The 27042-nt window shown below is 40.3% G+C and overlaps 2 protein-coding genes and 1 long non-coding RNA gene across 4 annotated transcripts in view; 1 reads left to right on the plus strand and 2 right to left on the minus strand.

Moving 5' to 3' along the window:
* Nucleotides 1-8063, minus strand: part of TRPM6 (transient receptor potential cation channel subfamily M member 6) — a 205034-nt gene extending 196971 nt beyond the window's left edge. Inside the window, exons 1-3 of one of the 2 annotated variants that reach the window (XM_086685018.1) lie at nucleotides 7271-8063; nucleotides 6706-7233; nucleotides 2380-2524 (exon numbers count right to left, since the gene is read on the minus strand). The gene's annotated coding sequence lies outside the window, so the exon portion shown is untranslated. Of the gene's footprint in view, nucleotides 1-1558; nucleotides 1620-2379; nucleotides 2525-6705; nucleotides 7234-7270 lie in introns of those variants that run through there. The other variant, XM_086685019.1, reaches the window with a different exon arrangement.
* Nucleotides 8064-8872: 809 nt separating this feature from the next.
* Nucleotides 8873-14526, minus strand: CD4H9orf40 (chromosome D4 C9orf40 homolog). The gene is made up of 2 exons (XM_025931592.2): nucleotides 13817-14526; nucleotides 8873-9457 (listed from the first exon to the last, which is right to left on the minus strand). Exons 1-2 carry the CDS (start codon nucleotides 14240-14242, stop codon nucleotides 9299-9301), a joined length of 585 nt encoding a protein of 194 aa, XP_025787377.1. The 5' UTR covers nucleotides 14243-14526; the 3' UTR covers nucleotides 8873-9298.
* Nucleotides 14059-25207, plus strand: LOC147574732 (uncharacterized). Its single transcript, XR_015243467.1, has 2 exons — nucleotides 14059-14203; nucleotides 16230-25207. It is a non-coding gene; the product is annotated as an uncharacterized LOC147574732 (long non-coding RNA).
* The last annotated feature ends 1835 nt before the right edge of the window (nucleotides 25208-27042 follow it).

The raw sequence follows: 27042 nt of genomic DNA on the forward strand, positions 1-27042 counted from the left end.
TGACTGAATGAATAAAGAAGCTGGAATATTATCCAGTCACAAAATTTGTAACAACATGGATAGACCTTGTGAGAATTATGCTTAAGTGAACTAAGTCAAAGTCAGAAAAAGATAATTACTGTGTCATCTCTCTTACATTTGGAATCTATAAATTAAATAAATAATAAATTAGCAAACCAAGCTCACAGATACAGAGAAGAGATTGGTGGTTGCCAGAGGTGGTGAGTGAGGGGTGGGAGAAATAGGGAAAAAAAACTAATTGATGGATTTAGTCATGTACTGATACAGAGTCATGTACTGCACTAATACCTTTGCCTGCAAGACTTCACAGGTGCTTGTTCAACAATGGAACACAGGAGTCAAATGACACCTGTAAAGCTGAGGGCTGGAATAACATTAGACATTATTGGATACACCCACATTTTTGCACCTGCGGTTTTATAAGCTCAAGTTAGAAAACCTATCACATTAATAAAAATAAAAATATTGTCTTCAAATTTTAACAAGCATAACAGAATTATGTAACAATTCCCTTTGTAATTATAATAATTACCACCTTTCTTCTAAAGGGTAAACTAACATATTTTAAAGAGGTGATTAAAAATATAGAGCCACTTTTATGGAGAGCAATACTCTTTAAAAAATTCCAAGTGTTCAAGAGACTCATTAAGCCTCAGAAAAACTCAAATAAAATATTCAACATCATTCTAACTTAGACTAAGCACCAAAACAAAACAAAAATCATAATTAGCTTAATACAGGTACAAAAGAATAATGTTTATATCTATCCCACTTATTTCAGCAGATCAGAAAGGAGTATGTATTTTTTTTTTAATATATTATCCTTTTCTTTTTTTTCAAGTTGTTATTTGAATTCCAGTTAGTTAACATACTGTGTAATATCAGTTACAGGTGTACAAATAGTGTTTCAACACTTCCATACAATACCCGGAGCTCATCACAAGTGCCCTCCTCAGTCCCCATCACTTACCTAAACCATCCCCCCACCCACCTCCCTTCTGGTGACTATCAGTTTGTTCTCTGCAGTTAAGAATCTGTTTCTTGGTTTAGCATTCTCTCTCTCTCTGTCTCTCTTTTCCCTTTTGCTCGTTTGTTTCTTAAATTCCACATGTGAGTGAAATCATATGGTATTTGTCATTCTCTAATTTCACTTAGCATACATAATACTCTGTAGCTCCATCCATGTCATTGCATATGGCAAGATTTCATTCATTTCATTCATTTTTTATGTCTGTATTTGTATTCTTCTCTCCTAAAATTTTCACATGTTTCTTATTGGTTATATTTTTCTTTTGAGAAATTCTAGGTTTTCATTCACGTCAGTTTCCTTATAGAGAAGTTTTGATAGGTGCTTTAAAATTTTGGGTAATTCTAATATTTGGGTCACCTTGAAATTGACATCTCTTGATTGTCTTTGAAAACAGGTCACCTTTCACTGACTGTTTACATGCTGACTATTGCGTTTCCTTTTAAAACTGGCCACACTTTTTTTATTCTTTGCATGTCAAGTATTTTGGATTGTGTCTTGAATACTTACCTTGTGAGACTATGGGTCTTGTCAAAATCTTCTAGAGGATGTTGATTTTTTTTTTTATAAGCATTTTTTTTTTCAACGTTTATTTATTTTTGGGACAGAGAGAGACAGAGCATGAACGCGGGAGGGGCAGAGAGAGAGGGAGACACAGAATCGGAAACAGGCTCCAGGCTCTGAGCCATCAGCCCAGAGCCCGACGCGGGGCTCGAACTCACGGACCGCGAGATCGTGACCTGGCTGAAGCCGGACGCTTAACCGACTGCGCCACCCAGGCGCCCCATGATTTTTTTTTTTAAAGTAGATATTCAACACAGTTAGGTTCAGACCGTAAGTACTGTCTCTTCTTCCGTGGGCATGCGTTCTAAGGTCAGCTCAGTTTTCAAATCCTTGGCTATGCTGCTTTGGGCATGTCCCAAGTATGCAACACTCAGACATTTGTGAGGGACTTGAACATAAGTTTATACTGTGGTTTAGTTCTCAAAGTCTTTGCTATATGGCTCTCAATCTGTCCCTTGCATGTGTCTCTCCAGAATAAGCCCAGGACTGAGGCACCAGGGTGGCTCAGTTAGTTAAATATTTGACTTTGGCTCAGGTCATGATCTTGTGCTTCGTGAGTTCAATACCCACATCAGGCTCTGGGCTGACTGCCCAGAGCCTGGAGCCTGCTTTGGATTCTGTGTCTCTCTCTCTCTGCCCCTCCCCTGCTTGTTCCCTCTCTCTCTTTCTCTTTCTCTCAAAAATAAAGATTAAAAAAATAAAACAAGTAAGAAGGAATAAGCCCAGGACCAGTGCCAGTTTATACACAGAATTAAGGGATCACTTACCCAGCTCTCTCATCCCCAGAATTCACTCTTGCTCAGAGCAGCTTCCTTTCCTGCTCTTCTGCCCAAAAAGGTAGGTTTCTTTCAGTGTTTGGGCTGCCCATGTTGACCGGTGGAGTTCTGCTGGGTGTTCACTCTTGGTTCAAAGCTGGGAGAGAAGGCAAAAAATAAAACCATAAAACTTTACTCTGTATGAGTCGATTTGCCAAGTTGGACTTCCATTCCATATTCAGTAATGCCTTCATTTAGGTTTTAGAGACCAGAGGTGTATTTTAGTTGGGCTCTCAGTTGTAATTAGTGGAAGACAGAGTTTGATTAGCTGTCTGAAAGTCCTATTTTTTTTGTTTGTTATTTTTAAGCATTTTTCCCATACCATTAAAACTCTTAGTAATACCAATTTATGATTTCATTCTATCATGTATATTTTAATTATCCATCAATTTTCTTAAAAGTTTTTTTTTTTTAATTTCTAATATTTTACTATTACAGTGATGTGTGAATTTGCATCTAGTTTTCTGATTATCCCTTTAGGATATATTTTTGGATACAGAATGAAAACTAGTTCAAAGATTATGATAAGGCTCTTAAAGCATATTGCCAAACTGCTTTTCAGACAGGCTTTACTAAAAATAAAACATGATCTGCAACTTTTGCCAATTTATATACAGAAATAGATTCTTAAAATTTGAGATCACAATTAAACAAAAATGTTTATTTTTATTCTCATGTTTTTCTTTTGTAAACTAGTTTTTCTATGTCCATTACCCATTTATTAGAACCATAGTTTTCTAATAAATTTGTATGAGTTATAAATATATAAAGAAGAAATTATGTGTATCTGCCCATTAGTGCAAGAAAACAAAAACAAAAACAAGAAAACACACACACACACACACACACACACACACACACACACACACACAAGAACAAGCCAGAAACTAATGAAATTGTTTATTTACAGAGGTAAAGGGAACAAAGTAGGGAAAACAGGGGAATGAATGGAAGAGAAGAGTTAGGGTGAATGACACTTCTCTGATTATACATTTTTGTGTAGTTCTGACTTGAAGAACCATGTCAATGTTTTACAAACTTTAAAACATTAGATGGGGAGTCAAAACTGATATATAAACAGAAACAAATGAATCCAACTGTATTACAAGTAAATAACCAACCTAAGTAACTTTAGGGAACAATATATTAATTGAATAGCCAATGGCTAAACACAAAAAGAAGTATATACATTAGCAGGCATGTTGGTGCAGTAGTGTATTTGAGGATTGAGCAAACAAATAAACAGGGGATATGAGGTCTACTTTTCAAAGGAGTTAAAAATAAGGGATGTCTGGGTGGCTTACTCAGGTGTCTGACTCTTGGTTTCCACTCAGGTCTCGAGCCCATTGGATTCTCTCTCCCTCTCTCTCTTCCCCTCCCCCTCCCCCTTTCACGCATATGTGTGCCCACACTCTCTTCTCTCAAAATAAATAAATTTTAAGAAAATTTTTTAATGTTGATTTACTTTTGAGAGAGAGAGAGACAGAGTGCGAGTGGGGGAAGTGCAGAGAGAGGGGGAGACAGAGCATCCAAAGCAGGCTCCAGACCCTGAGCTGTTAGCAGAGCCCGATGCAGGGCTCGAACCCACAAACCACGAGATCATGACCTGAGCCGAAGTCGGACGCTTAACTGACTGAGCCACCTAAGTGTCCCTCAAAATAAATAAACTCAAAAAAATAATAATAATAATAAGAGGGGAAGTTATAATGGACACTGTGGTGTTGGATTGGGATTGGAAGTGTCAGCACGAACTCTTTTTTTTTTTAAGTATATATACAGATATAGACACAAGTATACTGACAGATGGAGAAATGCATATAGTTGTATACACATATATTTTGTAGTTTTGTCAGCTGAGAGGATTGAGAAGCAGTGATACTCCGCACCGGTGAGCAATGTTGCACCCACGTCTTCATTTCTAAGTACCATTCTCTAATAACAGAACCAGGACCATTTGGAGAAATGATTCCCAGACTAGAGTGAAGATATCACAAGAGAAATGTTTGTGACGGAACATCTGCATGAGAAGGGATGGAAATGCTAAAAATGAGTCTCTATTAGTTTTCTATTGCTGCATAACAAATTACCACAAATTTAGCATTTAAAAAAAACAACAAAAACCTATCAATTAGTTCACAGTTCTGTAGGTCAGAAGTCCCACTTGGCAGGGAAGGATCTCTGTTCAAGAGTGCCACAAAGCTGAAATCAAGGTGTCAGCCAGGCTTTGTTCCTCTCTGAAAACTCCGGGAAGGCACCCACTTCCATCTTCATTCAAGTTGTTGGCTCAATTCAGATCTTTGAGGTTGTAGGACTGAGGTCACGGTTTCCCTGCTGGCTGGCTGCCAGGACTCACTCTCATCCCCTAGAGGCTACTCTTAGGTTCTTGTCAGATGGCTCCCTGCATCTTCAAAGCCAGGAGAATTGTTCTTATATTCAATCCCTCCCACATTTTGCGCTTGACTTCTGTCTCTGACCCCTTCACCCATATTTTTAAAAGGCTCGCGTGATTAAGTCCCATTCACCTGGATCATTTCATCTTATGATGAACTGGTTTGGGACTTTACTTACATTTGCAAAATTCCTCACAGTAGTACCTAAATTAGTGTTTGATCAAATGACTGGATGATACACTGTCTGGGAATCTTTGGGCCCACTTTAGAATTCTCTCTACCACAGGGTGTATCAAAAAGACACAAGATACAGCAATAAGTAAATATAAATTACTAGAACGCTATTGTTTAGATTTGTGGACTCCAGACAATTGTTGAAATTCTTTAAAAGTGACTTTAGTGTTGGCCTCAATTTCAGGTATTGTCAGAGATCACTAATAGATTTATCTGTCTACCTACCAAAAAAAGATGGCAAAAATGTGCATTTCATGTCCTATGAGGAAGAGACATGTATTATTTATTGCCCATTATGGGTTCTGCATGGCCACTGTGTCATTTCATCCCCATTCTGTTCTCTAGGTGGGTATTCGTGTCCCCATTTTCTGAAGAGGATGTCAGGGCTCAGGTTGTTCAGTGAAAAACACAGTGGTGCACACGGGGCATAATTTCCATCCATTAACCTTGTAAATGCAGAAGTGCATTGCCAAGATTAACCAGTACTCACACAATAAATAGTATGTTAAAAAATGGGGAAGGGCACAAGAGCTAACTCAAAGGGCCCCCCAGAGGCCAAATCTGTTGGGATAATTTCTACAACAAAATAACACATTTATAACTGATAGAATAAAATATATGCCCATAAGTCTATCCTGATATAAATCACTGAATGAAACATGAGGGTGAAAGGAAAGCTCTCGCTTTATAGAATTCCAATGGATAGATGTAGAAGGGATAATGGAAAGACAAAGTTAGCACTTGACATACACCAGACCAAAAATCTTTCATGTAAAGAATCATCAACAGATCCGATAATTTACGGGCAGAATGTGATGATAAATGGGATATTTACATGGTCTCAGAAGTAGCTTCCCAGAAGATAACTATTATATAGGAGAAGATATTAACTTTCTAACACAGAAGCCTGGCAGACACCTCCTTTTCCAAGAAACCAAAGTTATAATCACCAATGACAAGACAAGGTAAAGGGCAGTGCCTTTCAGTGTGATGTGCTGAGGATACATCATTTCTCTGGAGTTCTTACCAAAGATGGCTGCCTATGAGACATAGCAGACGAACCAAAATTGCGGGCTACCCTATGAAATAACTGCTCAGTACTCTGCACAAAGTGCTAAGGTCATGAAAGGCAAAGAAATTCCAAGGAATCTTTTTAAAGGACGCTGAGGAGATACTACCACTAAATAGAACATGTGACCCTGGATTGAATCCTGGGCCAGAAAAAGGTTAGCGGGATGATGGTAAAATGTGAATAGTCTATAAATTCTGTACATTTTTTATTTCTATCTTTTAAGAACTGTCGGAAGTCGCTCTTTCCACGTCTTCATAATAGCATTATAGAATTATATTAACTTTAATTTCCTCATTTTCATAATTGTACTGTGGTAAGATGTTATACTAGGCAATCTGGGTGAAGTGTATATAACCTGAAAAAAAAAATCTACCTTTAAATTTTCATCTTAATTTACCCACCATGCAATTTTGCCAAATTATCTGGAGTTAATAAAAATTTTTTTCTAAAAGGATGTAGTTATTTCAAATCTGTTCTCTCTATATATACATATATATGTATGGGTATGTATGTATACATCTTTACATATAAATTCATATTTTACATATCAAACATGTTGAAATGCTTGAAGTATATATATACCTTTATAAAAATGTTCAGCCTTCGGGGCGCCTGGGTGGCTCAGTTGGTTGGGCATCTGACTTCGGCTCAGGTCATGATCTCGCAGTTTGTGGGTTTGGGCCCGACGTCGGGCTCTGGGCTGACAGCTCAGAGCCTGGAGCCTGCTTCAGATTTTGTGTCTCCCTCTCTCTCTGCCCCTCCCCAGCTTGGACTCTTTCTCTCTCTCTCTCAAAAATAAACACTAAAAAAAAAAAAAATTTTTTTTAAATGTTCAGCCTTCAACATATTGACAGCAAATATTTTCCCTGAATCTCTTTACATTAGTTTTGTATGTTGACACACAATGCTCAAAAAAGTTGTCTGAGCTACTCATTTTCTAAGTAAGTTTTACACCTATGGTAGGGCTTGAACCACAACCCTGGGATCAAGAGTCACATAGCTCTACCAACGGAGTCAGCCAGGACCCCGTCTGAGGTACACTTTGAATCTCCCATTCACAAACCTGCAATGTAATATCCTATGAAATTTCTCATTAAAGTAAATGACCACCTCCTGTATGAAATTTCTCATTAAAGTAAATGACCACCTCCTGTAGTTCATTAGCTGCACTTGTCTCAGTTTTTATGTTTCTAGCGTTTTACTATTTGATCTCTGCAACACATCTTTTGTATGCACTTCTTCGGTAGAATGCCTAGCTTTGTAAGATATGTTTCTAGAAAACTGCTGGCATTAACCTTCCTGTCAATAGGTAAGATCACTAATTCGCTTATGCAATTTCTATGGACTATCTATTATGTGACACGCACTGTTCTGGGCACCAGGAAGAGTAGTGAACAAAAATGGACACCTTCCTTACGCTCAGGCCACAGAAGGGGAAGAAAGTTTACCATTTTCCTTTTTTCCACAGTAATTTAACTGCTTCCCGCACTAGCTTGCCATGCTTACTATCTCAATTCCAATTCTTACTGTGAAACTTCTAGTGGCAATTTAAAGTAGAATGAAGCATAACTACAAAAAGCACATTTATTCTAACTACTGTTTTGTACCTACAATAAGGTTATTATGAGAATTAAACAAGATATGAGTGAAGTACTTAGTCCATTGCTTGACAATACACATAGCCTCTTTTGAGGTAGATACTATTTATTGTTTCTCATTTTACAGTTAAGGAACCTAGGGCTTGGCGATGAAAAATAACTCGCTTAGCGTTACATAGGTAGAAAGTGGCAGTACAAGCCCTTGAACCAGGTCTGACTCCAAAGGCTTAACTTTTAACCACAATACAGGTCTTTTGTTCTAGGATATTCTTATTAATGTCAACTCATACTTAAATCCTACAGTATACACAAAACGTTCTCTCTCTTTCTCTCATTGGCATTTATCATTCTTTCTCAATTTGGGATCTACTGTCATTAACAACAAAAAAATATACAAGGATGGGTTACTCTATTACAAAGCCAACATTCTGGATGTAGTACAAAAGTTAATTAACTTAATCATTGATACTCAACTCAAACACAAACTGCTTACTTTATTTTTTTAACAATGAAATAGTAATAACAACACAGTAAGTTACTTGTAACAAATCCATCAGTAGAGTGAAATAAAAACAAAGCTAATTAAGAGGTGCTGTTTCACGTCAAATGTTATCTCCTTTAAACAGGAAAAACTACCATCAGTTTAGTGGTTCTCAAAGCTGTCGGCATATTAGGATTGGGGAAAAGGAGGAGGATTGGTGCCTAAAAAAATAGCTATACCCAAGGCCCATCTCAGACAGTTAAACGGGAATCTCTTGAGTGCTACTCAGGCAAAGATTTCTGAAGTGTTGCCAGTGTTGAGAACTGTAAGTCTGAAGCAATAAGCAATAAAAACCGTGCCCTCAAAGCAACTCAAAGCCAAGAAATTAATACCACTAAATTTCTTTCCTCTTAACCTGGGAAAAGGGGGAGGGAAGAACCTCTTCACTTCTCATTGTTCTCTATCCATTTTTGATTCCCCAGAGTAGAGTTAAACAAATATCAAATACTGGAAGCTATGCAAACATGCTCCCCAAATTGAAATTCTATGTTACGCTTTACATTTAGAAAGTTCTTTTAAAACTATACCACCTTGAAGAGTCCCCCGCACTTTAAGTTTGCATAGATGTTTAAGTCAGTTATTTGTTCAACTAAGAAGAGTCGATACGATGTACTAGAAAGCATTTTATTAATAACAGGTAAAAAACAATATTCATTTCACGTACCACAAATTAACTTTTTGGTACAGACAAGAGGAACATTTGAGCATTTCCCACCTGTTTCTAAAACTGTCAGAATTCTTTTTTAGAAGACCAATATTTTCAAATTCAGAATCTAAACATAAATATTTCTTTGAGAGTACATATATAAAATACTTCCCCTCTAACTGCACTAGATCCTTGACAAATCCCTCTTGGGAGTTTCAGTAGTGACCACAGGCATTTATCTTTAAAACAACTCTTCCTCATTTTTCAGGTTTGGGAATGGTATCGCATCAAGTATGGAAAATAACTTTTCTCCTTAAGAATATGCAAATTCACTTAAGAGAGGTCGCCTCAAAGGCCGAAGCCGAAAGACCTATTGTTCAGGTGCTTGTGTCAGGACTCCATGTCGATCTCAACCACTTCGTTCTTGCCCTGAAGCCTTGCTTCCCGCAGGCTGCCTTCGCTGATGTCTTCGAGGTCTGCCAGATCAATAGGTGGCAGGGGATTCCTCCAGTACTGGAAGGTGTTATACTGCCAGAATTCTTCATTGAGCTTTAGGGAAAAAAGAAAGAGATGAAGGGACAGCATCGGTGTATGAAAAAGTTACTTTTTCCCCCCCAGGAAACAAATTTTGTTTTAAAAGCAAACTCACATGAAGATTTTGGGTCTTTTACTTCGCATCTTCAACAAATGTACATTTTTAATTCTGCCTAATCAAAGTACTTCAATGGGCTCAGTCAACTCTGTGCATTTTCATACTCATGGATTTGTGAAAATATTTTGTTAGTAGTTTAACTTTAAAAGAATGTCTTCCAAGAGCATCTTCTTGATAACTGTCTTCCAGTTTTCAACCAAAGAAAATGTTGGAAAATGTCATAATTTTTTTTTCTTTCTCTTTTTTTAAAATCATTTAAAAAATTTTTTTTTCATAAATTTATTTTTATCTTTCAGTGAGGAACACAACTTGTTTTAAAAATACAAATATACCTTAAAATTTATTTTTTCATCTTTCCCCTGAGGCTTGGTATTTTAAGTGATTGACTTTACACAGGCTAAAATATTTTGAAAACTTGCCAAGAAGTTTTAGATTATAAACATGCTAAATAACAAGAAAATCTTAAACTGATTATTTTATCAAAGATACAAGATTTGGTGCAAGGCAGGACTTTTTAATTTTAATGTTATTTTATAAAGAGAGAGAGAGTGGGGGAGAGAGGCAAAGAGATAGAGCATCTTAAGGAGGCTCCACACTCAGTCCAAAGCCTGATGCGGGGCTTGATCCCAAGACCCTGGCATGCTGACCTGAGCCAAAATCAAGAGTCAGATGTTCAATGGAATGAGCCACCCAGACGCCCCGAAGGCATGACTTTTAAATCAATAAATCAACGCTGATAAATCCAAGTTGAGTGCTGGCTCCTTTAAAATTCAACAGATTGAACGGCTATAAAATTGTTTCAAGTAACTATGAAGTGAAGCTGACATTCCAATGAAGTTCAAGATTGACACAAAATGTGAAAAGCATCCCCAAAATACTTTGTGCAAGGAAGCAGCACCGGAATTATATACAGGCTTCCATGGTGAACATTTTGAAGGTTAACACTGTGCCCAGATGAATATTTACATATCTATTCTACCAGGTTGTGTTTTTACTTTAGGCTCATGCTTGTTGTAACAGCACTAACCATCAGAAGTATGAGAGCCACATAAGTAATTTTAAAAAGTAAAAAAGGTGAAATTCTCTTAACAATATTTTATTTGACCTTATATATCCAAAATATTATTATTTCAATGTGTAGTCAGTATTTTTAAAAATGAATGCGATATTTCACGTTCTTTTTGTCATACTAAGTTTTCACAATCTGGTGAGTATTTTATACTTACAGCACTATTCAGACTAGCCACATTTCAATGCTTGATAGCCACATGTGGCTAGTTACTTTACTGGACCACACAGGCCTAAAAGGAAATCTTAGACACTAAAACCTAGAGAATTAAGAGTGTCTCTGGAATTTCTTTACACTGGGATTAAAAAAAAAAAAATTGCAGTAATTCAAAGGATGCCCCCCCCGCCCCAATTCATTTTGATACACAAACAGGGTTAAAAAACAAGGGTTGTATCTTTGCCTTTTTGAAAAAAATCTACCGTCCAAATTACCTACTTATAAACATGGGCCCAAAAAAGATCTTTTAAGGACATCAGTGTAACCTACTAGCGGACAGCACAAACTTTGCCACCAGACAGACCTGGGTTTGCAAGATAACTCCACCATCCACTAACTCTGACTTTGATCGAAGTCTGTTTCCTCATCGGTGAGATGCAGGACTCATTTTCAAATTAAGGGCTAGTACTGTAATAGCTCAACATGGCTACATATTATATCCCAAGAAACCTATGAATGATTCATTATTGTCTTCCTAAGAAGAGGAAGAAAACATTTCTGCTTACTTTCCATTAAAAGTAACTACCAGTGAGGATCAGCAGACAGAGCAAATGAATCTGCACGAAGTGACATGATCATGACAAAACACAAATATTTAATGAAGTAATATCTGGTTTTTACTTCTCTGGTTAAAAAAACCAAAACTAAACAAAAAAAACACCTAGGAAAAAAGCCAACACAACAAAAAAACATGAGACAACTCAAAAAATACTGAGGTTCTAGGACAGAAAAAAGGTATCTTTATTTTGCCTAAATTAAATCTTCAATGTAGAAAGGACATATTTGAGAAAACTTTTCCTAAATAAGATCCCAAGGGTGAAGGTAGGGACTTCCGCTCTACTCTGAGTGCTAGGAACCAGGGAGACATTTACTGCATGAATTGAAAAGCCTTTTTAACTTCTCCATGTTTCTGTTATACCGTGTATCTTGGTAATTAGCTGTAAATCCCTTAAAAGACAAAAAAAAAAAAAAAAAACAACAAAAAACCTGCATCTTTAGAAGCAGGAAGGAAAGAGAGGAACTGGAGAAAACATGTCCCTCTCTTAAATTTGCAGAAGACAAGAAGCTCATGGAACAGAACTAACAAAAGGAAGAAACACGAGGCTTTAGCCAAAAGAAAAGGGAACAGGGATTGTCTTGGTGAAGAAGGTACCCCATGGCCAAGCTTAGTCCTTGCCATGGGCCTGTAGTGACTGGGAAGCAAAGAGCTGTCAGATGTAGTCATCGCTGTAGAAGATACAGCTGTGTCTAAGGGATTCTAAGGTGAGTCAGCCTACTCAAAAATTTTCCTCTACCTAGAATTTCCCTATTTCCTTCTTATCAATCTGTGGCATACTTCAGTGAGTATACTCTGGTAGGGAAGACAACCCTATATACGGGTGGGGTACCAAAATGGTCCGAAGAGTAAAAGTTTTTGAAAATAGATCTGGATAATTATCCTGGGTTTGTTTTCTTAGATTTTGCCATTGTCAACACACACAATACAACTGGAAACTCTAATTATTCTGTTTTCAAAACATAAGTGCTATCATTCAGTTTTAAGTAAGCGGATTTTTAATATTCAAAAGCAATCTAAAGAAAAAAGTCTAAAAAAAAAAAAAAAAACTCCTAAACCTCATGTTTTCTAAATTCCAAGAAAACTGGGGATGGGAATATTTACAATTTAGAATTTCAACCAGAAATGTCCATTATTATCTGAAGGATGATTTCTCACAACCAGAGAAAAAGTTCTTTCCCAACTATAAAATTCTCATTATTTTATTAGGTTTTTCCACCAAGAGGGCATGCCAAAGGAACCTCAATTTACCTTTTTTTTTTTTTTTTTTCCAGCAAAGGCATTTGGTTAATTCTGCAAGAGATACTGAACACAACGGAAAAAGGTGAGGTGAATACTATGATGTAGTGCTTGGAAAGAGTTTGGTGAATTCTAAGCCCTACACTTGGTACTTCTATTCCCAAAGCTCCTGGTAAGTCAATCCAGAACTGCCAAAATGCAGCCCGAATTCCTAAGTATAAACCAAAGCAGTCTCATAAATATGTAATGCAGGCCACAAGCACAATTTAAATTTTTCTAGTGGCTGTATTAAAAAAGTGAAACAGGTAAATTTTAATACATTTTATCCAATCCAGTATCTTCAAGTCCTTTCAATGTGCAATCAATATAAAAATTTTTGAGATCTTCGAAATCTAGAGTGTTTTTTTAGACTTAACAGCACACATCAATTTGGATTAGTCACATTTCAAGGGTTCAGCTGTCTCACACGGTGAACTTCGAGACAAATCAAATCTCAGGCTCAGAGATGGGGCAGGCTCGTTTCCCAAAGAATAGGAACTCTTATATATGATCCTCATATACGTTTTACTTTAGGGCCCAAATTAATTTTCAACAACGATCCTTTTTTTAAAAATCCGATTTAACACTGAGTTTTTAAATGCCTGTTCCCAAGGCAGGGAGGCCCTTCCTCTCTACCACAAGCGCTGTACTATGCCTACAGACCATCCAACTGATGAAGACCACATTGGTCACCCTCCTTAGAAAGAAATCTACCACGAATTCTAGAAGAAATCATCATTAAGCCAAGGAAGGCGCGCTACCCTTTCTCCATTTGTCGTTGGGCTGACCTATCGCGGTTCACGGTCAAGGTCTTCATCAGGCTCTAGTCCGTCGTGACCCACGCTCCTGCTTCCCTCTTCCACACCACAGGCACTAAAGGTGCAAGCCCACACGACTCTCCCAAAACGCTGCCAAGGGGCCAAGGGCTCTGAGGCCCTTGGTGGGTAGTCTGGGAGTCCACGTCCTTACTGCCCTAGGGTTCCCGGCTTTTCGCCTTTTGGGGCTTCTTGATGAACACGAGTCAAGAGGGGAACAATCTGTTTCTTCCCGGGGCGTGCCATGGCTGCGTAAAGGGTGAGCCCCTCTCTCCTCATCCCTCCCGCCCTCTGGAGCGCTCAGCCGGTCCCCAGCCCCTACCTGGCGCGGTGCGGCCCCCCAGTCTCCCCGTGGGGGCTCCGTGCGCCCCGCCCCGTCGTCGCCACCGCCCCTCGGGGGCCGGGCGCCCCGGGGCTCCTCCCCCGGCCCGCGGGGCCGCACGGGAGGCTGCAGCAACTGCGGCTCGCCCGTCTCCAGGCCTTGGCCCTCACGCTCCACGCCGCCCGGAACGCTGGTGTCCCCGCCGTCGCGGCGCTTGCTGGGCGAAGCTGAAGCCTCAGTCATAGCCCCCGCGTCGATTTTGCGCTTTCGGGGCGGCTCCGGGACGCCGACGGGCTGCCCGGGATGCGAGGCCCCCGGCGGCGGGATCCAGAGCGGCGGCGGCGGCTCCTCGGGGAAGTCGCAGAGCAGGAGCCGCTTCCAAGGCACGTGGAACGTCAGCGGCTCGGCCGCACGCCGCTTGGCCATGGGCCCCGGAGCCCCGGGCGGAGCCCGCCCGGCGCGGGAGGCCGAGCGCGGAGAGCTCCGGGGGCGAAGGGCGAGGGCGGAGCGCGCGACGGGGGTCGAGGACCTGCTCCGGGCGAGTCGGCGGCGGGCAGGTGGGGCGTGCGGAGGGGGCGGGGCGGCCGGGCCCAGCGCAGCCCGCGAGCCGCCCTCGCGGCCGCCGCGGTGCTGCCGGACGTTGGGGAGCAACCGCGAAGCTGCGGAGATTCGAACCTGCGCACAAATGTGCGCGCGCGTACTCGCGCCTGCCAGGCGGAGCCGCTGGTTGGTGGAGGCTCGCGGGGCGCGCTCCCGAACGCCCCCGCGGCCGGAAGTGCGCGCCCCGGGGGAGGCGGGAAGGCGGCCGCGGCTTTATTAAAGGCCCAGCGGCGGTGTCCGCGGAGGGCGTGACCTTGGTTCGTCTTAGGTGGGGCGTGGTTCTGCAAATCCCGAACTCGGTAAAGCGGGGTAGGTTCAAGACCTTTAAGACGTATTTGTTGGTATTCCCTTCCTGGAGTCATGGCTTCGGGGACTCCTCCAGGAGGTTAAAATCACCTCCAGGAGGTACAGACTTTTAGCAAACTTGTGTTAGGAGGCTGGCGCCACGTTAAGTGATTTTTGGAGGCGGACGCCGCTTGACAGCGGTCGGGCGGAGGGAAGTGGCCCAAGCCAACGCGCAAAAACAAAGCAGAACAAAACCCAACGAAGTGTGTATTTTTCAGTGGCTGTCCTGGAAAGTGAAGTAAGGCACCACATTCTTCGAAGCTGTTCTGATTAAAAATTCATTGATGAAGTTGTTGAGGAGATGTGCCGCTCACCTAAAATAGCTCACCCTAGAGCCCAAGCCTGGAGCACAGCTCTTTGCTTTTCCAACCGAAGCCTAAAATTATTTGGCTCTTAAAATGATGTGGGTAGCGCACAGTTCCCTTGTTACTCCGCGCGATGATCGGAAGTAATCGAGATTCCAAGACCTTCCTGGCAGCAGAAGTTGTAACCAAGCAAAGTGAGGGAGCTGAGAGCAGCGCGTTTACTATGGCTTGTATTTTAGTGGTTAAGAAAGAGTAAAACAATGTGAGGAAGAAAACCGTGCATAAGTGTTTTGAGGGGAGAAGCTACATGATCTTTTAGAGAAAGTGCAAGGAAGATAATTGTACTCTAACTGGTAAGTGACGAGGGATCATAAGACCTGAGGGCCAAACACAAGCTAGCATAGGTCACACACATCTTCCTCCTCCCCCACCCAGGTGGGGTAAGTATGACATTCCTCAGGCACTCCTGGCTGCCCAAGTACAAAGGAAAGGACAGAAAGCAAACGGTTAACTGAGAGCGTCTCCAGCAGTTTACAAATATCTTAGTAAATTGCAAGAAAAAGGTAATCTTAGCAATAGCCTAATCTCCAGAAACTGTCGTTTCTGGAGCCCCAACATCACCCTGCCCTCCATGGTGATGTGGGGAAACAAAGACGAGAAGGAAATGGCAAATAAAATGGAATTTCCTTATAACCTGTAGCCCTTCGACAAATACTTGAAGCAGGCAGAGTTTTCTCCAGGAACTCTTAACGTGTTAATGTTAATGATTTGCTAGAGGCGAAAACAACCTTAGCTTGACAATAGTTAGGCCTCCAGTAATCTGTGAGTGTTTAGCATATGGAAATCTCTTGAAGAAACTTCTGTCTTGACTTTACCTCCCCAGCTCCATAGCATATAACTCTTCACAACCCCAGTGCAGCTCTTTCTGCCCATGGGTCCTGTCCCCGTGCTTTAATAAAATAATCTTTTTGCACCAAAGACCTCTCTAAGAATTTTTTCTTAGCTATCAGCTCCCAACCTCACCATTTCCCTAAAGCCCCATCAGAAAGTACTTATCCTATATATTATTTAGCCTGTGTCCCTAAGCCTCAAGGTTGTGACAAGATAAGCAACGACTCGCTTTTTTTTTGTTTGTTTAATGTGTATTTATTTTTGGCAGAGAGAGAAGGGGACAGCAGATCGGAAGCAGAATCCCTGCTGACAGCAGAGAACCTGATGCAGGGCTCAAACCCACAGACTGAGATCATGACCTGAGCTGAAGTCGGATGCTTAACCTACTGAGCCGCCTAGGTGCCCTGGCAACTACTGAGTTAATATGTACAGAAATGTTAACAAGTTAGGGTGTTAAACAATAGCTTTTCAGTGTGATCTTTCCATTCCTTCTTTGAAATTGATAACCTATCTGTCTCAAAGATCAGATCACACCTATCTGATACGAAGGAGCTTAATTTTATTGAAAAGGTTTTGACGGTGTCCTGCCCACAAAAGTGCAGTTTAACTAATACAGGTTCTTTCCTTCGTGGTCCTCACCACAGGCTCTGTGTTTTTCTAAATTGTGGAATAGATCATATATACAAAAGGTGGCATAAAACACATGCAGTTAAAAGAATGATAATAAGCTGTCCAGCACCCAGTTTCATGTATAGAATATTGCTTGCACCAGAACATGTCAAGGTCCCTACATGCCTGTCCCGCTGACACCTTTCTCCCTTTCCTCCCTCTACGCCAGGTAATTGCTGTTTTGAATTTTGAATTGACCATTTCTTTGCTTTACTTTGTAATTTTTCCCATCTGTGTTTGTGTTCTTAAATAACATTTTTAATTTTTGCTGGCTTTTTAACACTTAAGTGAGCCCTAATTGACATAAAATAAAATGCATATATTTCAAATGTTTGCTGAGTTTTTGTGTGAAACCATAGCCACAGTTAAGATAATGCACATGTCCACCACCCCCAAAAGTTTCCATTGACCCTTTCGTAATTCCTCCCTCCTCCCCGGGGGAATGTAACCACTACTTTACTTTCTGTCATTGTAGATTAATTTGCATTTTTCTAGAGTTTTACATAAATGGAATCATATGGTATGTACTGTTTTTGTTTGGCTTCCTTCGGCACAATTATTCTGAGATTCATTCATGTTATCAGATATTCATTCCCTTTTTTTTTTTTTTTTTTACCCAGTACTTTTCCATTATGTGGCTATAGCACAGTTTGTGTCTCCATTCACCTGGTGATGAACATGTGGTTGCTACCAGTTTGGGGCTATGCAGATAAAGCTGCTGAGAACATGTGTGTATTAGGCTTCATACGCACATAGGCATTCTCTTCTCTTGAAAAGAGTATATGAGAGTTCCAGTTCCTACCCATGCCCTCCAACAATTAGTATGGTCAGACTTCAATTTTAGTCTTTCTAAATAGGTATCTCGTGTATGTATCTCGTTGTAGTTTTAATTTACATTTCCCTAATGACCAATGATGTTGAGCGTCTTTTAAGTGGTTATTTGCTATCTGTATCTCTTCTTTGTAAAATATTCAGATCTTTTGCCCACTTAAAATATGGAGTTGTTTGCTTTCCTGTTTTCCTTATTTTATATGTTTATGCATGTAATTGTATTTCATTCATTTATATTGAGTATGGTATTCCATCAGGTGAATCCACTCTCCCCTCCCCCCACCCCAGACAGACCGCATGCTCAAGTTGGGGAGGGGCGGAGGGAGGGAGAGAGAGAATTTTAAGCCGGGTCTACATCCAGTGTGGAGCCCAATGTGGGGGGGCTCTATCTCACAAACTGAGATCATGACCTGAGCCAAAACCAAGAGTCGGGCACTGAACCAGACTGATGAGCCACCCAGGCACCATGGATGAATCCACTCTATTGATAAACATTTTGAGTGTTTTTATTTTTTGCAGTTAGAAATAGTGTGCTGTGAACATACTTGTTCATGATTTTTTTTTAATTGAAGTATAATTGACATACCATATCCTGTTTTCAGGTGTAGTTCCTAGCGATTCGATCGTTTTATATATTATGAAATTATCCCCGTGGTAACTCTGGTTACTGTCACCATACAAAGTAATTACAAAATTATTGGCTGTATTCCCTGTGCTGTACCCTATATTCCCTGATTTCTTTTTTGACCTATGGATTATTTGTGTTAACTTTCCAAGTCTCAGAGGTTTTCCAAGATATCTTTTTCTTATTGGTTTCTAGTTTTAATTCCTTTCCCATTTAATACATTATCTGTGTGTTTTTAATACGTTTAAATTTGTTGAGATATATTTTAGGACACAACATAAATTATCATGGTGCATGTACATGTGCTCTTGAAAAAGAACATATATCGTGGAGGCATTGGGCATAGTGCTCTATAAATGTCACTTAGGTTAAGGTGTTTGATAGTGTTTCTCAGATATTATATGTCTGAACAGATTTGGTTTTTTTTTGTTTGTTTTGGGGCTGCTTTTTGATCTCAATGTTCTATTAATTGCTAAGAAATAGGTATTAAAATACCCAACTATCACAGTAGATTTTTATGTTTCTCCCTTTAGTTCTATCAGTTTTTGTCTATATATTTTGAAGCCCTGTTATTAGGCACACACATACTATGATTGTTTTGTCTCCGATGCATTAACCCTTTGTTCTTAATGAAATATCCCTATCTCTGGTAATGCTCTTCATGTTGAAGTCATCTTACTATGATTTTATAGCCATTGCAGCCCTCTTATGCGTACTATTTGCATAGTACATCTTTTCGTTCCATCCATTTACTTTGAGTTTATCTGCATCTTATCTCTTGGAGACAACGTATACAGTTAGATCTTGCTTTTCTGACATTCTGACAGTTTCTGTATTTTAACTGGAATGTTTGATGCTTTAACACTTGACATAAATTATTGCTATGACTGGATTTAGGTCTGGTCCCTTTCTTTTTTGACTGTGTACCTCCTTTCCAGACCTCTTTTGGATTAATTCAGTATTGTTTTGAATTTGATTTTAATTTAATCTATCAACATTTCACCTCTACCTCTTTGTATGAATTTTCTAAGATGATTTTTCTTTTATTTATTTCAAGAGAGAGCATGCTCAAGATGAATGGGGGAGGAGCAAAGAGCGTGAGAGAATCCCAAGCAGGCTCCGCACGTCAGCACAGAGCCCAACACGGGGCTCAATGTCACGATGAACCATGAGATCATGACCTGAGCCAAAATCAAGAGTCAGATACTTGGGGTGCCTGGGTGGCTCAGTCGGTTAAGCGTCCGACTTCGGCTCAGGTCATGGTCTCACAGTTTGTGAGTTCGAGCCCTGCGTCGGGCTCTGTGCTGACAGCTCGGAGCGTGGAACCTGCTTCAGATTCTGTGTCTCCCTCTCTCTCTCCCTCTCTCTCCTCTGCTCACGCTCAGTCTCCCAATAATAAATAAACATTAAAAAAAAAAAACTAAAAAAAAAAAAAAAGTCAGACACTTAACCGACAAAGCCACCCAGCACCCCTCTTTATATGAATTTTCCATGGTTGCTCTAAGGATTGCAGTATACATCTTTAACTTTTCACAATTTACTTAAAGCCAACACTGTACCACTTCATGTAAAGCAGAAATCTCGCAACCCTTCACTCCCTTCCTCACCCTGTCCAGGTGCACTTTCGTATTGACCCAATAGGATCTTCTTTCTCTCCTATTCTATGAACAGCTCTCTGATTTCTTTCCCCAGCACTTCTTCTGGATAATGACTCAGAACTCATCACTAGTAACAGCAAAGCAACAAAGAAGGAAACTTTTCTTAGTGTGTTCTTGGTAAAGTAGGGATGCACACTCACAAACTTACTCTGCTTATCTTAAAATTGGCCTGTTTCAGACTGATTAAAGCCTTACAGTGGTTTAGGGTGGGGAAGTGGTTTAAAATTTTTTAGCAGCTATGTATTTGCCAGACCTCTTAACAACATATCTCATTTAAAACTCTGTGGCAAATATTATTGCCAATTTAACAGATAAACCTCACCCCAGAGCATTAGACCCTTGGCCACTTCCCAATGAGTCCAGCCCTGACCACCCTATTTGAAAGTGGAGCTGGCTCAGCACTGCCCGAGACTCTTGAGGTTCCCTTTGCCTGATTTTTATTTTCCCATAGCACATATCACCTTTCAATCTATTACATAATTCACTTATTTATTATTTTTATTGTGTCCCTCTCTAGAAAGTAAGCTCCTTGAGGGTAGGATTCTTTGGGGTTTTTTTCACTTCTGATATATTCAAGTGCTTGGCACAGTGCCTGGCTTGTATCAGGTGCTCAGTACTTCTTTGTTGAACAAATGACTATGCTTCGTTTTCACTTGGATGTTTCACAGGCATCTCCTAGTCATCCTCGTGTGCCCTGTATCCCATCATTCATCCAACCAGGAACTTGTATCAGAAGTATAACTGTACCCCTTCACAAACTTATGCTCACTCCTTAACTTATTCTTTGAAAACTAGCATCTGCTATAGCAGGGAAAATTCTAGAGTTACAAGAGTAAACAAAACATCCCTGTCTTGTGACTCCCCCCACTGACACTTGCATCGAGGGAGACAGACAATAAACAAGTGCCTATGTCAAGTGCTGAGGAAAAGCAGCAGATTAAGAAGGATGGGGGAGGTTATATTAGGTTGTCAAGGAGGGTGTCTCAGATAAGACTTCTGAGCAGGGACCTGAGGAAAATCAAGGGGTGAGCTGAGTATGTATGGCGACTGATTGTAGGCAGAGGTAGTAACAAATGCAAATGTGCTAAAGCAAGAGCGTGCCTGGCGTGAGCTTGGGACAGCAAAAAAAAAAAAAAAAAAAAGCCGGCGTGGCCTTTTCTCCCTTAGTGTTTCATTCTAGTTTCCATTGCTATGATTTCAAGCTAACCTTTTCTCCTCTCATGCCTTTTCTGCTGTTAATCTCATACACTGTATTTTTCATTCCAATGCACTTAGCATCTCCAGAAGTTCAGTGTAAGTCTCACACACATCTCAGTAACTTTGAACACATGGAACAGTTATACTGTTTTAATGTCCTTCTCTGTTAATTCTCACATCTGTGTCGGTTCTGGGTTGGTCTCCATTGGTTGATCTTTTCTCTATGGGTGTTGTCTTGTTCTTTGTATATGTGGTGATTCTTTTTTTTTTTTTTTAAATATTTTTATTTATTTTTGATAGAGCGCAAGCAGGGTAGGAGCAGAGAGAGAGACACACAGAATGTGAAGCAGGCTCCAGGCTCTGAGCTGTCAGCACAGAACCCGACGTGGGGCTCGAACTCACCAACTGTGAGATCATGATCTGAGCCAAAGTCGGACGCTCAACCCACAGAGCCACCCAGGTGCCCCTGTATACGTGGTAATTCTTATTTGGATAGCAGGTATTACGAGTTTTACTTTCCTGGTGCTTCTCTCTCTGGCCTTGGGCAGTTATCTCACACACATGTACTGATCAGTACTCTAGGGGACTGTGCTCAGATCTTCAGAGGTTCTCTGTATGTGGTTTTCTCCTGTCGGGTACTCAGTCCCACAAACTCTAGCCGTCTTGATTTCCCTGGACCGTCAAGTGCATGCCCTCAGTTCAGGCACACTGCCAGGCTTGCTTCCTGTCTCTCAGGAATCACTGTCCTTTGTTGGCAGTTGTCTTATATGTTGTGTCCAGGTTTGGGGTTGTTTTAGGTGGGAGGATAAATGTAGTCCATTATTCCATCTTGCCCGGAAGCCGAAAATGCCTTACTATAAGATTTCACTTTGACTTTAGGGTCATATTGTGTGTGACTTTTAACTTGGAGATATGCCTGTTTCCTCATTTGTTGTAGATTGTATTTATTCATTATATATTAGTATCTTATATATTAAGGTGTATTAATACATAATTAACATATTTATAATGTATGAAAGGAGAGTCTTCAACCTTGTAATATGCAAACCACTGACTATGACATACCTGATTTTCTTCAAGAAAGAACTCAACTAGTGTAAAGAAATTGTATAAATTTTCCCAGAGACTAGAAAAATACCAGTTTTCCTCTTTGTATTAATTAGGTTACGTATAAGAAAATGAAGATGATGGCAGGAACACTTGAAAAATGAAATATGGATCCTTGATTGTATTTGTACGTTGTGTTTGAGAAGTTCTGGTTTTCCTTCAGGTCTCAGCTCAAATATCATTTCTTTAGGGAAGTCTTCTCTAAGTCAGCACGTCCCTACTGCTCAGTTCTTACAATTATGTAATTACTTGGGTTTTTAGTTTCGGTTTCGGTTTTGTAATTACTTGTTTGACATCTTTTTCTGTTATGGAAGCTCCGGTGGGAGAAACTATCTTTTGACCTCTGAATCCCCAGGATCAAGCCATTCCAGACACAATGCAGGTTCTCAATAAATGTGAGGTGAATGAAAAAGTTGAAGACCACACAGTAAATAGTGAGGCTGGGATACTGACCAGGTCTATCTATCTCCATTCTATTTCCTCCTTACCGGGCAGCCTGTGATAGTGAAGAGCAAAAACAGAAAAATCAAATGAGAAAGCAAAAAAACAAAAAGCCCACAAAAAAAAAAACATTGCATATTTCAAAGGATTTTAATGCAGTTTTCAACATCAGATTATTCATTTAAATGTTTAATAATAGGTTGTATTGATGAAGATATTGAGAAACAGATACGCTCCTTGTTTTCAAGTGTAACCTTTTAAGAGAGCCATCTGACATCTGTGAAAATTTAAAAATGCACTGCCACCTTCAGGAATTTACACCAGATGTATAAATGTGTCCAGAGAATAGACACAAAGCTGGTATGTACTAGGCTATTCCTTGTAATATAGTGCTGAGTATCAAAAAGTTAAAAACAACCTAAATGTTACTTGGTAGCATTGCATGTAAGTGTGTGTGTATGTATTATACATACAGACATGCAGATTTTATTAAATGGAGTAAGTTTATACGTATGGATATAGAACAATTGGCAAAATGTATTAAGTCAAAAAATATATATGTATATGTATATAGGCCAAAACCAAGGAAACAGTAGAGGATGTACATATATGTGCACACATGTATATTTGCATTTTTTTGGTATTACACAAAATGTTCCTGGGACAAGATTGTTAATAGTCAGTTGGGTGGGATATTAGGAAACATGGGTAGAGGGCACATGGGACACATCTTTGGGCCACCTCAGATTATTTTAGTGTCAATGATACTTGTATGGGTTACAAGTTCCTTTATGCCAACAGTTAAAAGCTTGTGACCTCTGTAATCTTCTGTTGGGAGTCAGTTTTCCATGTTTGTTTGTTCTTTTTTCTTCCATTTCAGCATATTTCACAAGCAGAAGTACTGGCTAACTGTATTCCTGATTATCTTTTCTTGGATACGTGTACAGAGAACAGGCTTGGAAGAGAGAGACAGTGTCTCCTTCTAGAACAAAGGGCAGGTTTTGTTTACTGTCTAGCATAGTATCTTCTCCTAGGGCAAAAAGTCAATCACACTTACTGCTAGCCCACCCTAAAAGAATAAGGATTCTTAAGCTCAAAGTTCTCTGATGCAACCCAACGCTTGTGCAGGTGTCACCTAGAACTCTCTTGTGTCCCTCTATGTGATTTGGGTCTCAGGGTACTGTGCAAAATTAATACTCTGGCTAGTGCTATTGCTCTGAGTTATAAACTCTCCTTTGACTTTGATGTAGGAGTTTTGTGTCAAAAGTGGCTGCTTTATAAGCTGCTAAGAAATCTGCAGAAAGTTTTCATTCTTGGCGATTGTGGATTAGCCTCTCAGTTTGGAAGAACTGGGAGTCTCTTACACAAAGGATGTTTGCGCACATAAGATTTTTTTTTTTCATGGCCTTCCATTGGATGCTCCAAAGACTTGGGGCAGGGCAGGAGGCTGGAAGGGACAGACATTATTTCTTTGTGGGGAAGAGTAGAAGCAAACCCCCCGCCTCAGGGGAGGGATAGGAAGAAGTCTCTCATCCCTAGGACAAGAGCAAAGATCCTTGGAGGAAAAGTAGAAGCAAAAATCAGGATATTCCTGCTTAAGACCAACCCCAAACACATGGGAAGAGGATGGGAATGCTGAGGAAAAACCCACTGACGAGGCCTGGGTGACAGAGCCTGCCTAAGAATGAGGCAACACTACAAGAATTCCTGTTTTCCCTACCATGAACTTAGCACAGACTCACAAGGACCAGTAGTCTACCCCTGGGGAAGACGCTGGAGCATGTAGTGAAGATTCCTTTATGGCACAGGCATGCAGACACAGCTGAACGCTAGAGAGCATGCAGGAACACTGGGAAAAGCCCTCTGGTATCCTGTCCTCTACTCTAAATGCAAGGTAACAACAGGTAACCGCTAGCAGAGGTTGAAACCTGTGATGCAGTGCAGATATAATGCAAACCCAACTCAACTTCTTGTGACACTGATTTGGCCTCCCACACCAACCTACCAGGCATATAGTCATACCCACGCATAAATACTGTTTATCTTGGTTTGTCGTTTTCTACACAGCAAATGGAATTCAATACTATAAGACTCAGAAAGAAAGCAATAGGAGAAAATAAGCAAACAAAAACCTTGTCAAGAGCTGAAGCAAAGCAATTAACAGAACTAGACTCAGAGGTGACCAGGATATTGGGGTTATCGCTCTTTATTAGTCAAATTCTTATATTAAAGGATACAGTGGAAAAAGCAGACACCATGTGTTGAGCCACAGGGAATTTCAGCAGAGAGATGGAAATTAAAGATAAATGGAAATGCTTGAAATAAAAAAGCATAACTTGAAAATTCTTAACAGGCTTATTATTAGAATGGACACGAACGAAGGAAGTTTTAAGGAACTTGAAGTTGAAGAAATATTGTGTCTGAAATATGAAGAAAAAAATAAAGAGTAAAAACTAAATAAAAACAAGAAACCACCACAACAGCGGCTCCAGGAATTGCGGGACAATAACAAGCAACCTAATGTACCTGCAAAAGCGGTCCCAGGAAGAGAAGGGGGAAGAAGAAATATTTGAAGAGGTAGGAATTTTCCAGAAATAGTAACATCAACCACAGATATGACAAACAGGATGAATTCCAAAAACAAACCAGAAAAACCACACATGCTTAGACACATCATAGTCAAAGTACTGAAAATTGAAGAGGGAATATTGAAAGCCAGAGGGGGAAAAAAAAACACATTCAGAGAGACAAAAATAAGAATTCTAGCAGAGTACTCATCAAAACAATGGAATGGCTTTTTTTTTTTTTTGGAGTGACATCTTAAAAAAATTTTTTTTAATGTTTGTTTTTGAGAGAGAGACAGAGCATGAGCAGGGGAGGGGCAGAGAGAGGGAGAGAGGATCCCAAGCAGGTTCCATGCTATCAGCACACAGCCCAGTGCGGGGCTTAAACTTGTGAACTGTGAGATCGTAACCTGAGCCAGTCAGACGCTCAACTGCCTGAGCCACACCGGTGGCCCAAGGAGTGACGTCTTTAAAGAATAAATGTCAATCCAGAATTCTGTATTCAGCAAATCTTTTAAAAAATGAAACTAAAATAAAGGACTTCTCAGAAAAAAATCTAAGAATTCGGTGCCAGCAGACCTGATATGAGAAATGTTAAAGGAAGTTCTTCAGGTTCCAGGTGGAAACTTGGTACACACTAAGAAATAAGCATTTTGTCACAAATTACCCCAAAACTCCGTGGCTTAAGCCAACAAACATTTTCTCGGTCGTGGGTCAGGAGTTCTAACATCAGCTTAGCTGGGGAGTTTAGGGTTGCCGACCAGGGCTGCCCATGTGGCTGCAGTCAAGATGTTGGCTGGGGCTGCAGTCGTTAGAAGGCCTGACTGGAGCTGGATGAGCCACCACCAGTACATGTGACTGTTTCGAGAAGGCCTCAGTTACTCACCTCGTGGGATTCTCCACAGGGCTATTTGAATGTCCTCATGACCTGTCTTACCTCCCCTAATGCAAGTGATCAGAGAGAAAAATGGAAGCTACAATGTCTTTTATGTCTTTTATGACCTGCAAAATGTTTCACATTCTTGGCAGTTGTGGTTACCATCTCAGTTTGGAAGAGCTGGGAGTCTCAGACACAAGGGTTTCTTTCATGGCCTTCCATTGGGGGCTCAAAATAAGAACATGGAGCAGGGGACTTATACCACACACACACACACACACACACACACACACACACACACACACACACACACACAGCATAGCTGCTGCTGCTGCTGAGGGGAGCGGACATAAATCTCACGTCTCTACCTCAGTCTGTTCATTAGAACTGTGTCACTACAGTCCACACTTGAAGAGGGAGAGGAATGAGGCTGCACCAAAGGGAGGAGTATCAAAGAGTCTGTGGAGAGATTTTTAAAGCACCACCCATTAGAAGCTATAAAAATGAAGATAAACATAAAATATATTTGTTATTTTTATTGCTTTAAAAGAATTCAGTTAAAGCAAAAATAGTAACAATGTATTCTGGGGTTTATTATGCACATTAAAATGCATGACAATACCATGAATAATGGCAGAGAAGAATTGTAAGTATATTTTAAGAGTTGTAATTGTTACTAACAACTATACATCTAGTGGTGTAATACTTTGAAGGCAGACTGTAACAAGCTAGCAATATATATTGGAAGCCCTAAGAGAAACCACTGAAACTTTTTTTTGGTAAAGAGCTATAACTAATAAAAGCCAGTAGTGGAGATGAAATCAAGTAAATAGTCCAGAAATAGATGAGAAAAGAGGGGGAACAGGGAAGAAATGGAACAAGTAGAAAACTAGCAAAATGGTAGGTTTAAATTCACTCCTATCAATAATTAAGATGAGGGGCTCCTGGGTGGCTCAGTCGGTTAATCATCCGACTTCAGCTCGGGTCATGATCTCACGGTTCGTGAGTTCGAGCCCCGCGTCGGGCTCTGTGCTACCAGCTCAGAGCCTGGAGCCTGCTTCGGATTCTGTGTCTCCCTCTCTCTCTCTGTCTCAAAGATAAATAAAAACATTAAAA

This window comes from Puma concolor, chromosome D4 (assembly GCF_028749965.1).
Source record: "Puma concolor isolate L17-30 chromosome D4, mPumCon1.1.hap2, whole genome shotgun sequence".
Classification (NCBI taxonomy): Eukaryota; Metazoa; Chordata; class Mammalia; order Carnivora; family Felidae; genus Puma; species Puma concolor.

Coding starts and splice junctions, on each gene's coding strand:
- CD4H9orf40 (XM_025931592.2), bottom strand. CDS start 14,242: ATGGCCAAGCGGCGTGCGGCCGAGCCGCTGACGTTCCACGTGCCTTGG. Junction 9,458..13,816: donor GGGGGGCCGCACCGCGCCAG/GTAGGGGCTGGG, acceptor TTTTCCCTAAAG/CTCAATGAAGAATTCTGGCA.